General features: G+C 35.4%; 2 protein-coding genes and 1 non-coding gene across 3 annotated transcripts; 1 reads left to right on the top strand and 2 right to left on the bottom strand.

Annotated features, from left to right (window-relative positions):
• The first annotated feature begins 320 nt into the window (after positions 1-320).
• LOC112031833 (uncharacterized) lies at positions 321-4391 on the top strand. Its single transcript, XM_065782453.1, has 5 exons — positions 321-935; positions 1565-1838; positions 3347-3445; positions 3597-3811; positions 4040-4391. The coding sequence occupies exons 1-5, from the start codon at positions 481-483 to the stop codon at positions 4113-4115; spliced, it is 1119 nt and encodes a 372-aa protein (XP_065638525.1). The 5' UTR covers positions 321-480; the 3' UTR covers positions 4116-4391.
• A 733-nt stretch (positions 4392-5124) lies between these two features.
• On the bottom strand, positions 5125-6749 carry LOC111986236 (probable galacturonosyltransferase-like 10). Its single transcript, XM_024017872.2, has one exon. It carries the CDS (start codon positions 6581-6583, stop codon positions 5450-5452), a length of 1134 nt encoding a protein of 377 aa, XP_023873640.1. The 5' UTR covers positions 6584-6749; the 3' UTR covers positions 5125-5449.
• A 2268-nt stretch (positions 6750-9017) lies between these two features.
• LOC111986238 (uncharacterized) lies at positions 9018-12275 on the bottom strand. Its single transcript, XR_010632607.1, has 3 exons — positions 12223-12275; positions 12034-12094; positions 9018-9431 (listed from the first exon to the last, which is right to left on the bottom strand). It is a non-coding gene; the product is annotated as an uncharacterized LOC111986238 (transcript).
• Between the last annotated feature and the right edge of the window lie 1136 nt (positions 12276-13411).

Genomic DNA, 13411 nt, shown 5'->3' with positions numbered 1-13411 from the left:
ATGGTACTGTTCACAAATTCACAAAAGTTATCCAAATACAAATTTCAAGATGAATTTAAATCCACAACACTATTCACACATTTAAAAATTATTTTACTATAGTATTTTTAGTTTTCAGTAATAAGCAACATCCAAATAGACTCTAAGCATGTTATGAAATTAGATGTATGGATTGATTTGCAATTTTAAGCCAAAGAAAAGAGAAACTTGCAATTAAAAACAAAACCAAGTGCAAATGTTAATGTTTTCACCAAACATCCACTTACAAAAGCAAACAAACAAAATAAAAAGATCAGACTTGAGGCCAAGATATAAGGGTAAGAATAAGTAAGAAAAAAAAAATAATAACAATAATTCGAGGAAGCCGTGAGAGCAGCCCGTAGAGGCATCATCATCATCAAACAAAGATAGAGAGCAAAAGCCAAAAAGAAGAGAAAATCTCTTCGTTTCGTCTCCGCTCACCAAAATTCTTCATATCATATGGCCTCTGCCTCAGCTGCTCGAGCTTTCATTCTCTCTCGCGTCACCGACCTGTCTCTCAAACCCCTCCACAACCACCAACCCCTCCTCCACCACCACCCTCAACTACTACCTTCTCGCCACCCCAGACGGCCCCGCTATGCCGCGTCGGCGTCTTCCGCCGTCAACTGCCTGATCTCCGGCGTCGACGGAGGCGGCGTCTCCGACGACTTCGTCATCTCGACGCGGAACTCGAAGCTCGACCGCGGATTCTCCGTCATCGCCAACATGTTGAAGAAGATCGAGCCCCTGGATACTTCGGTTGTATCCAAGGCGGTTTCGGATTCGGCCAAGGATTCCATGAAGCAGACCATTTCCACTATGCTAGGCTTGCTCCCGTCCGATCAATTCTCCGTCACCGTCTCCGTTTCCAAACGGCCACTTCATCGCCTCCTTGTCTCCTCCGTCATCACCGGGTACCACCACCACAACCATTTCTTTCAATTTATTAATAATTTTATTTAAAAATTCAAAAAATTTAAGTGATTCTTGTATTGCTTTTAAGTTTATTAATGTTATTAGGAGGAAAAAAAAATCGAAAATTTTGGATTATTAGGAAAAATATTTATATTAAAAAAAAAAAAGTGATTCCATGTGTTAATTATTAAGAAAAGAAAGGTATCCCAAAAGGTAAATTATAATTGACCCCTTTTGCTATCAATTTTGTATTGTTGACAGGTTTAAGAGTTGTCCAAATTGATCAGTACATCGTAATTTCTGTTAATTATAATTGACAGCAAATGGTCATGTGGTGTGCATTTGATAACTTTAATATAAAATGAATCATTTTAAAAATAATATGTGACCATTTTCTGTCAATTTGGACAATTCCTAAATCTCAGGGGTCAGTAATACAAAATGAATAGCACCCCGAGATGGTCTTTTTGCATTTTGCCCCAAAAAATTGGATTGGGTTAATTATTGGAAAAAGAAGTATAAATTTTTTTACACAATTGATGTAGCCTTTACAATTATTAATTATTAGAAGAAAACTTATATGAAAATTTGGATTGGTTTTGATTGGATTGATTGGTGTTATGGTTAGGTATACGCTGTGGAACGCGGAGTATAGGATATCGTTGATGAGGAACTTGGAGATTTCGCCGGATAGTTTGGAGAATTTGAAATGTTCGGAGCGGAGGCGCGAGGTGGAGGCGAATAAGGTGGAGGAAGAGAGTAAGGTGAGGGATAGTGGGGGTGGTGGTGATATAAGTATTGAGGATTTGGAGAGAAGGGCACCTCAAATTTTCGGGGATTTGTCACCGGAGGCATTAAATTACATCCAAAAGTTGCAATCGGAGTTGTCTAATGTAAAAGAGGTCAGTGTTTGCTCTGTATTTTGGGTAAATTTGTTACTTTGATTGCTGTAATACTGCATTTTAGAATGTGTTTTGTGTAGTTTTGCTCTGTTTTTTGTGTGATTTTGTTACATTGGTGCTATGAATACTGCATTTTAGAATGTATGGGTTTTCTTTTTTTGGTAATATTTCTCTGTATTTCACAGAAATTGTTACTTTGTTGTTGTCAACATTGCATTTGAGAATGTATCTTGTTTAACTTGCTCTCTATTTCGCATAATTTGTCACTTTTCTTGCCCTGAATACTGGATTTGAGAACATATTTCGTGCTATTTGGCTCTTGTGTTTTGTGTAATTCTGTTACTTTGTTGCTGAGATTGTTGTATTAGAGAATTTATTTCTGCAATTTTTGTTGTATTTTGCATGATTTGGGAACGTTTGAAGTAGGAATTTTCAAAAATGGTATTAGGTGGTGTTTAGTTGGTATTTTATGGGTACTTGATTTGAAAGGAAACATTTATATGGGTTTAATTCTAGGTAAACAAGATCTTAGAGATGACTCTATTTCTAGGTTTGCAACGCATGCAAAGCATGGTCTTTTAATTAAGTGATTGAAAGCATTTCCTATGCCTCTTCCAAATGGAAGACCTTGAATTGTTGTTTCCTTGATTTGCTTAATGGAATTTGTCCTTTCCAATTTGCTTATGGTTGCACAACATTGAATTAAAATGTTGCCACTCTGGTTGAACTTGACTTGATGTGCTTTTTTTTCTTACCTGCATCTATTAAGTATTGTAATTATTACATGACTTGAATTCTTTTGTATTTTTTACGCGTGTATGATTATGACAAACCATTATGTAGAATGATAGCATTTATCTCAGGATTCATTTACTTGTAGTCCCCTCTAATGACTGATTGAAAAGAGTCAATAACACATATTCAATGTAAAGGGACTGAATATAAGTTATTTTCTTCCTCAAATCTCCTCTCTGTTACATTGCATGTTAAGCTTGTATCTCTTATATGAAGATCTAGAGTTCATCATATGGCCTTCAAGATTGTAGCTATTGCTTGTCAATTGAAGGTACTGTGGAACAGAAATGATGAAGTTTTCAAACTTGCATGAGTTGCTTTCGTACCTCTAAAATGTCAGTCACTAAGTATACTTCCCCCCACCACCCCCCCTCCCCACAAAACAAAAAAAAAAAGGTTATCAAGTATTACACATTAGATTTCACTAGGGGAATCTTGAAAAAAATCTGTGCATTGGCTCTAGAGCTTTCCTGTTATCTATCTAACTCACAGTAGCCCAGCTGGACGTGCCAGATGCATTTTCTGTCTGCTTTAAATGTAACTTGCTGTTGTTATGCACTTTGCTGTTGCAATCAACATTATGCTGGCCTACTTTCAGCCATGCATAAATGATGATGTGAAACTTACTGAACATGCTTATGAATGTGATTTGCTTGAGATGTTAAGGTGCTTAGATACTCTCACTTTAAGCTGACTAGTGTATCTTGTTTCAGGAACTTGATGCCCAGAAGCAGGAAAATTTGAAAATAGAATATGACAGAGAAAATAGGAACAATTTGTTAGAGTATTTGCGATCCTTGGATTCTGATATGGTAATGTCCTAAATTCCTTTGATTAGATAGTGTTACTCTACTCTGTCATTCTAGCCTCCGATGTTCAATCCCCTTTTTCTCTTCCCCACCTGGTTTTAAGCCTTTATTATAACTAAAATTTCCTCTTTTCATACATTGTTTATTTCAACAGGTGACTGAACTTTCTCGTCCATCATCTTTAGAGGTCGAAGACATTATTCACCAACTTGTTCAAAACATATTGCATAGATTCTTTAAAGATGAGACTACCTCTGATTTTACGGTAGATTCAGTCAAGGCAGGTACTGAGAACCGCCCAGATGGTGATGATGAACTTTGTGACACCATAGGCACTTCCCGGGATTACCTAGCAAAGCTACTTTTCTGGTTAGTATTTGTTACTCCCTTAATAAATTGCTTTTTCTCAGGTTTTCTGTGGGTTAGTTTTGAACGAGTCACTTATGTGTACTCATCGTATGCACATGGGAGAGCACACACACGTCCATGCTTACATAGACCTTAGACGTTGTAGCCAGTCAAGGCCTCTTTCTGTCTTATTAACTCAATTGATTCCCATCCGGGATCACATACTAAGTTTCACTCTTCTGCTGACAGGTGTATGCTGTTGGGTCATCATTTGAGAGGCTTGGAAAACAGGTTGCATTTAACTTGCGTTATTGGATTGTTGTAAAGGGAAGGAATTCAGGAATGACCATCAGAAAAAGAAAAGGCAGAAGACGTGTAAATTCTTTTCTTCTTTTTGTTTTTTCTCCTGTTTATCTTCATCAATATTATTGTTCAAGTGAAAACCATGTAATAATACCACATTTAATTCTTGCTTGTACCTCTTTCATGTCAATTTTCCAACTTACCTCACATGAAAGGCAAAACTCTGACTGGTGTAATTGAAACTACTGTCCAAATCAATCATTGTAGAGTCATATCAATGCCATCTGCTCTTGAATTATCCCATGCCATTCTATCAAAGGTTGAAGTGGTAATCTGTTTTGACTTTGTGATGCGCTAGACAAAACAGCTATGCATTTGGACTAAAAAGAATTCCATCTAGTATCGCAGTAATCACACCTCACGAGCAGGAAGTCTTGGTTGTCCAGATACTCTGGGAGTACATGGTCATGTTTTAAACTTCTCAGAAAAATTGAACTTGCTACAACAAAGTTTTGGTTTCATACTTAATGCCAAATAATATCAAATGAAAACCTTGATTATCATTCCAATATTGGGATTTAGTTTGTGGCTCAAATTTAGATTCAATTTGCTAGGTACTAGTACTTTAGGTTCTTCAATTGAATTTAATCGCGTAGTTGTATTGATCAATGGTGCAAAAACAACGTTGTCTTTTTTGAGAATAAATATATTCAACAATCTAATAAAGTGTTCAATGCAATCGCATGGTTGAATTTAATTGGAGAATCCAAGACACACAACCTAAGGAACTAAAACTAAATTTTATTCTTTGCAATAGAATTGTAAAATGCCCGCTTCATTGGTCTTTCATTGAACATTAGTCTCCAGAGTCATTCATGATTCAAGAACTGTAAACCCTGATTAAGGATGACATATGAGAATGTATACCCCATTCATTAGTGCACAAGTATTTTTGAGCGTGACAGAATAATAAGCAGCCATGTGAATTGCAACCTGAACAGAAACAATTTTGACCGTAGAGCTTCTAGATGTTCTTGACAATGAAAATTTGGTGTTCTATATGATGGCTTCCACGGATTAGTGGATTATAGGACCTTTGACAAATAGAAGATGGCAACGGAAAAAAGTGGACTGACGATACAGACGTATACAGTGTATACAACATAGACAAAACTAATTTGACCAAAAAGAGAAGCTGCCTACTCCATTCAATTGTAAAGTTGCTCTATTTCCATCAATTTCATTGCAAAATTTGTGCTTTGGTATTTCTCTCTATACACATAAATGAATGTTCCTAACTGTAGAAAGAATAAAAAAGAATCATACAAATTATAATGCTCTAGAAGAATGTATCAACTACTGTTGTTTTTGTTTCCTGTAACGGTGGTGGTGGTGATGTGGTTGGTCATGGGGTTTGTAGAGATCATAAGGAGCCCATAGGTAGTCAACTGGGCACGGCCTCCTCGCATCAAGTCTTGCCCATGGCTTCCCCTTGCCACTCCAATGCAGCAAACTCACAGGACCAGGATGCAAAGATCTACAATTGCTAACCACATTATCTCCACCAAGGCCATGTTGGTTCCATCTATGATCAATGGCCTCAACATCTCCACCAAATACCAACATAAACGGTGGAAGAGAACCCAACTCATAAATCCTCCTCTCCTTTTGAATTTCCATCCATTTCTCAATCTTTCTTGTGTAGTCTCCCTCTCTCCACCTCACCAAATCCATCACCATCACACCCGTGTTGAAATAACAAGGCCTTTTCCCTGCAAAAACCTCGGAAAACTCAGGGTCGGACCAGAATTCAACTGAAAAGTACTTGGTGAAGTTTGCGTGACAATACTCCGGAGCTCCAATTGTTCTTGACCCAGATAGAGACACACTCCATAGCTTTTGAATATCATCCACAACAATGACATCAGAGTCTAGATAGATCACACGTTTAACACAAGCCTCAAGTATATCAGCTAAGTAGCTTCTTGCATAGTTTAATGGGTTCTCTAGAGCCTGGCGAACTGAGGATGAGATTAGACTATTGACTATACTTTCCTTGAAGACGTAAACTTTGAAACTCAAAGAAGGGAATGTGGATTGTACAATCCGAGTAAGCTCAGCTAAATCAACCAAGCTGGAATCAGAAGCAATGAAGTGAAAGAGAACATTTTCAGGACAAGAACTGTGTTTGAGAACTGAATGGACAGCCGCAACAGTGCCTCGCAAGTACTCCAAATCAATAGTCATTGCTATCTGAACAACTGAAGGGTCACATGCCAATAGCATTCCATTTCTGGCCAAGACAGCACATTTGGGTCCATTTTGGTACCCTGGTGCCTCTGAGAATCGCATAGACATGCCAAATTCAATGTGTGCTTCATCACCACCACATGCCAACTTGTTAGGCAATGATCTAATTGCATTTCCATAGGACAGAAGAGTGAAAACTAGAATGGTCACAACAGAAACAGCTCTAGGAAGAAACATCATCAAAACAAAATCGATTGGGTTTGTCAATTTGGTATGTTTCTTTTGAACTAAGAAATTTGCAAACCTTGTAAAACAAAAACAATGGTTGCAATGCAAATGAAAGTGAGAAAAGAAGAGAAGACTCTATATATAAAGGAAGACTCACGGAACTCTAGAAAAGGTCAAGAAGTGGAGAAGAAGCAAACACGTTTAGATACATAAATAACACGGGAGAGAGAACACGGCTTTGATAAGAGAGGTTGGCCGAGTTTGAATGAGTTATATTGGGTTAGTGTATTGGAATTTTCTTCTTCATTTCCGTTCCTAATTTATTTCTTTATTTTATTTCAACTTGGTGAGCTTCTTGGAGACCACCTTGTACGTTTCATTTTCATTACATATTTCCATTGAAGACAGACATGTGACCACGTGCACTTCACAGATTTCATTTATTCATCCTCCTTATTTATATGCCCTTTAATTACACCCATGTGACCACGTGCTATGAACAAATTTTATTTATATTTGCCTCTTATTTATTACTTAATGCTTTCAATGCTTATGGATTGGGCCTTATGGTCTCTCTCTCCGTGTGTGCCTGTTTGTATTGGAAAGTGGGAAAGTTAGGTGACTTAAGTCTAAGTCCAAAGTTATGGTAAAAAAAAATAAGTCCTGTGTTGCAACTTGCAATTCCCCGTGGAGTAATACTAGTTCCACAATATTTTACACAATTTTTTATATTACTCATTATATGAGTGATGTAGATATAGACTCACATAAACTCACAAATTTTTTTTCATCACTCACAACTCGTAACATGACGGGTTATGGCAAAAATTGTGTAAAATATTGTGGTATTAAATTGCTGGTCAATCAATATCAAGACATTCAAAGATTCTATACAAATATCCCATGTAATGTTGGTTGGTTTCTACAGAAACCAAGATTACCCAGCAAAATAAAACTGGTTTTAATTTAAGATTACATACTTGCTAACGTGGACAGTTGTACATGACAGCCATGCAGTGATGCAGTCTTCTCAGGTTTCACTGTTGTTTGTTTGCTCTTGTAGTCAATGTTTTATGCGCCCAATATTTTTACCGACATTTTTTTTTCCACTAATTTTCTGGTTATGTAAACAAAAATTATAAAAAAGGAGAATCATTTCAAATTATAAACCCGAGTCAATGGTTGCCAGGAATCTGTTTCACACCTAATCAAGAAGTTTCTTTTTAAAATTTACGCCAGAAACAATCCTTTCTTTTTCTCTCACTACAAAATTGCAACCAGGTCTTAGTGTAACTTACCCCAACCAACAGCCAAAAGATAGAAAGTTTTCCTCTCTTTTTTCCCCTAACGTAGATGTGCAGAACTCTTCGAGCTACTGAAGTATTCAAGTGCAGAACCCTTCAAACACCTGACTATTTCTTTGTGTTTATAATCTTTTACACAGGTAATTACAAGAAGGAACTCTTCAAGCAACTCTGTGTCTGTAATCTTTCACACATACAACAAGTAGTTATAGACAGGAATCTCTTGAAAGTAACTGGTAAAGTTATGAACGGGGTGAAAAGGTAATCCATTATAGAGGAAACATGTCTGAACCAACTAGATCTAATTGTGGATGCAATACCGGACTGGATATAGCAACTACATAGAAAGCACAACTAAGCAAAAACATGAATTAGTCGCTTTGCAGCTTAAAAATATTTTTATGAATATTTTTCTTGATCTGATTTTATGTTAGAATAACACAACCATTTTAAATGAGTAGCAGAACTTGAAACCGTGAAAAGCTGACAAGGATCCCCATAGGGATCCGGGTCCTCTCCATTTCATTCTCTTTATAGCAAACGGATGGCTCATGGCTGTGCTACGGGAGTTAAATGCGAGGAAATTATGAAAGTAGCAATTCTACAAAAGCAAAACCACCCCATTGCATCTAAAGTCTAAACGACTTGATTCACCCCAATCATCACATATAATTAGGAAAAGAATCCCCATCATCATGATTTAAGTTATATATACAAATCTAAAGATGTATCTAGATCCTCCTCATGTACACTCTTATTGGTATGAGAAGTAAAATCTTAACCCTGAAGGGACTCTCTCCATGAATAGAGAGAATGTTAATCCACATAATCCAGGGCTTGATAAAATGCTTAACTTAGAGCAACCACATCAGTCCGTACAAAATTCTTGTCTATTTTGTAAGAAAAAACATAATTTTACTATTTTACACACCCACTTTTACAAAATACTCACATCAGTTTATCTATTCTATCATCTATTTTATTTAAATAATAATATTTCTTTTATTTTTTATTATATCAAACAAACCACTACCCACATGGCCCCATTCACCTTTTTCTTTCTTTGTTGTGAGAAGAAGACAGATGAGAGAGCAACCTGACACGGAGAGAGAAAAAAAGAATAAAAAATTATTTACACATGAATAGTAATCGTGTATATATGCATAGTTATTATTCATTTGCAAAGCAGTTTTGTATATTTGCACATTTTTACAAGTACTAATGTGGATGTTTTTTGGATTAAAATGTGCAAAATTGAGCACTTTTTGTATTTTGCAACCACTAATGTGATTGCTCTTAGTTAGAATTTGCAACTCTAAAGGCTTATGAGTTATGACATCGACTGTAATGAGAATAAGTTTTTTACAGAATGAGTAAAAGGTTACAGATGATAACCGCAGTACATGTTTTTCATTCATAAATACATTTGAGAAGTTTTTCATGATACACAACGAGCACGTCAAGCTGGCATCATCCTGTACAATTAGCTGTGAAACAAGCAAAGACAAGGTACCCTGCACACTCAGCTCTAATTTCTTTTCCTCCAGCCTAAAGACCTATAGTTTATGCAATTGACAAGTAAAAAAATACATAAATATACAATCTGTTAGACAATATAAATGACTGGAGATGAAGGTGAAAAATAAAATTACAAAAATGGGAACATATAATTAAGTTCACATTCAACTAAGAATCAATTACAACACAGCCACCAATGTTTGTTTGTTTGTTTTTTTTTTTTTTTTCTTACTTAGAAAATGCAGCCCCTTCATCACAATTTGTAAGATAAAAAAGCAGCAGATTCAATGGAGTCTTTCAACCATCACACAAAACACCAGCAGCAATATTACACAAAAATTAACTTCAACTCAAAAATCAAGAGAACATATCCCAGAGTGAAGAAATTGAAAAGTAAAATATTGTACTTTATTTTTGTTATTTTCAAAGTATCTATAGGGGGTATTCACAGAAATCCATCAGTTTCCTAAATCAACATGCACAAAACAGCATACGGCTAAGAATCAGACTCAATAAAAGTCCAGTTCAGTTCTTTGAATGTTTCAAACCCCTCTATCACTATACTCATATCGTCTTCAAGGAAAATTGAAGTCCTAGAATTTAAAAAGGGGAAAAAAAAAGACTGCAACATAAGAGAGAGTGTGAACGAAATATTCAAAGAATGGAAACTGTCTTTCTAAAACCTAGTACTCATACTACAAGAACGAGATAATTGGAAAGGAGCGACCCTTTCATTGAAGCACATATTGACATTTATCTGATCATACTGCTTCCTGCAGCCTGGGCATCGCCCATCTGCCTCAAGAATCCTTTTGTGGCAGAAAAGGCAAAGATGAAATCCACATGAACATGGCAGAAAGCTAGAGTCTGTAACGTCTAAATCCTCATAGCAGATAGGACATGAAGAAGGTTGGGATGAGAGCCTTTGCCACGTCCACGTGATAGCTCCACGGCCACAAGATTTCATTGGAAAACTGTGCTGCTTGGAGAGAGTGGGCAGACTCTGTGGACGGCAAGCATCATCAGGTCTCCACGCTCGACAGTTCACACGTGATTCAGGTACCACTTTCCCACTCTCTGTTTTGGACAAGTCCACTCCAGGATTATGGTTAGGTACTTCAAGATTATCAGATTCAACCCTAGTTTCAGGTTCGGCAGGAGACTCTGCAATTGGTTTGTGCTGATTGTCATCTGCATACAAAGCATCTGCAACAGCCTCCCAGTCATCCACGCACCCATCATCCTCTTCTTCCTCGCTGATGTTTCCAGAGCAACAACCGCTGCTTGTGATACTGCTGCTGCTCCCAGTAAGACCCTTACTTGAATCATTGTGATCCAAAGTGATTCCAATTGGGCTATTCATCAGGGACTCCAAATCACTATCATGGATGCTTGAGCCCTCATTTTCCTCTCCTCTCGATCTTATTTCCAAATTATCCAGTGATCCATTCTGCACATTGGCTATTCGCATGGATGATGAGTGAGACTCATCCTTCCCATTTGAATCCACCTTGCATCCCTTGTTCTTGACTGCATTACAACAGTCCATTATGAACAAATGGAATTAGCAAATATAAGTTTTGCCAGCCAATCCAAAAAATGAGTCTTTATCAAACATCATTCTCCTATAAACATAAAAGACCATATACTCACAAGTTCATTTCACATCTAGCATTAAGCTTGTGACCATTTGTAGTAGAGAATATGATCAGCATCATGAGACACTCTAGGACAATCAAATCTAGAACACTAGAACTTAGACCAATCTTCTATCTCTTGTAGTCAAGGCTGTAGCAAGAGTTGTACAAAATGAGTTTTTACCCTCTACTTGACAGAGGAAACGGAAGAAAGTACACATAAAATTTTAGCATCATGCAATTTTGCGCTGTTAGCATTTGGTGTTTTAGACATCTATTGAGATAAACCCGTCAAATATTGGTTTGAATTCAAGCTAAAAAGACCAACTCAAACATTCAGAAGAAGAACAAGCATATAAGACCAATTTCTTTATACAAAAACTCAAAAAGCTAAAATGTTATTCATATTTCATTCTATATGGTTCTTCCACAACCATGGACAGATTTTGGCTAGTGCAGAGTCATGTTCTTGGTTGAAGACGAACCAGTTACCAATTTAAAAAACTGTTCTTGGTGTTTCACTTCATTTCATTGAGCAGCAAATAATAATAATAATAATAATAATAGATTTACATTCTTTCTTTTTTTTTTTGATAGGTGATAATAGACTTACACTCTTTCCCTATACACTATTGTTGTTTCCAATAGTTCATGACTGATATTTCAATTTCATGGTACAGCAACACGCATTACCTTTATTATTCAACCTATATGCACTATCTCTTTATTATTCAATCTCAAATACTGATTTTCTTTACACGCATTAAAATAAGCAAACATAAAATAAAAGCACCCAGAAAATGAAAATATATATATATATTAAAAGAATCTAAATTGCTAAGAGACAGTTTTATTCAATTTTGATTTTTTTTTTTTTAATAAACAATAACACAGATATTTCTTGCTCAATATTTTAATAAAAATTATAATTTTACATTCAATTTTGACTAAAAACATCATGAAATTCAGAAAACAAAGAGATAAAATAAAAGGCTAAGCGTACCTTGAGAAAGCCATTGTTCACGCCGAACATCGAGCTTGCTCTGCTTCAATTTCTTGTTCGTCTATAAAAACAAAAACAAAAACAAAATTTTCACAATCAGAACGAACTGAAACAACAAAATGCCACAGAAAAAAAAAATTAAAATTTTCTAGGGAAACAAACAGAGTGAAGAAGAATTGTGAAATTTACCCTCTTTTTCTTGGTGAGGTCTCTGGGGAGAGAAGCAGGGGCAGAAGAGGTAGCGATTGAATCGGCCATTGGGAAAATTTGTGAGAAACAACGAAATTGAAATTGAAATTGGAATTTTGGCAAAAACCCTAATTTGAAAAATATCTGAGAGAGAGAGAGAGAGAGAGAATTGAAAGGTAAGAAAGTAATAAGAGATATATAGAGAGAAATGAAATGAGGATAGGAAGGGAGTGGATATTACGAAACAACAAACAAAAGCCTCTCTCAAATTCTCTACACTCCTCTCTTCTTTCTCTCTGTTTTTGTGTGTGTGTGTGTGTACTCTTTTCCTCCACGCCCATATTTTTAAAACTCTTGTCCTTTTTTTATTTATATGTTAAGTTACCAAATTGCCCTTTTCATTTTTTTTATTAAATAAAATTATATTTTAAATCCTATAACTTATGTATTATAATGTTTTCACAATACTTTTACAATAAATCTTTAAGTGACTAGTTATTTTAATTTTGAGAACATCTACAATTGAAATTACTATTATTTTTCACCAATAAAAATCTACCACATAGTATTTGTTATGAAAATTTTATAAATATAGCATTTATCACTTTAAAAAAAGTTGATCTAGCTATAATATAGGGTTTCAAACGTAATTTAGAAAGTTGTGATTTATATTTTTCCAAAGATAAATGACATGAACACAATTTTATTATTACACCTAAATGACATCAACAAAATTTCCAAAAATGACATCATTATTAAACCAACAAGTAATTCCTAGATGGAAGCTTTAGAATATTCTTTGAATTTCAAAATCATACAAAAATTTCGTCACACTTTCTTGTATTATTAGCATATGGACACCTTTAAAGGTAAGGTTTTTATCTTTGTGCAAAGAAAAAATATGACACTGACACATGACTATTTTAGAATATATGATAATCTTGAGTTGTTTCTAATACACAAAAATGTTGGAAGGAAGCCAAATTCCTATTTAAAATAGTATTTTGAATTTGAAAAGAAAACTCTTCTTATAATTTCATGAATAAAATCAAAAGAAAATTACATTTTACATTTAAACGTAATCATTATGTACTTAATACTTTAAAGAAGTAATTGGGAATTTTTTTCTAGTTTTGTATTAACCGAACAATTGATTATTTGTGAAACCATTAGAATTGAGACTTTTCTC

This window comes from Quercus suber, unplaced genomic scaffold (assembly GCF_002906115.3).
Source record: "Quercus suber isolate HL8 unplaced genomic scaffold, Cork oak 2.0 scaffold_302, whole genome shotgun sequence".
Lineage (NCBI taxonomy): Eukaryota > Viridiplantae > Streptophyta > Magnoliopsida > Fagales > Fagaceae > Quercus > Quercus suber.
Note: the sequence above shows the minus strand (reverse complement) of the source record. Positions and strands in the feature narration are given on the sequence as shown.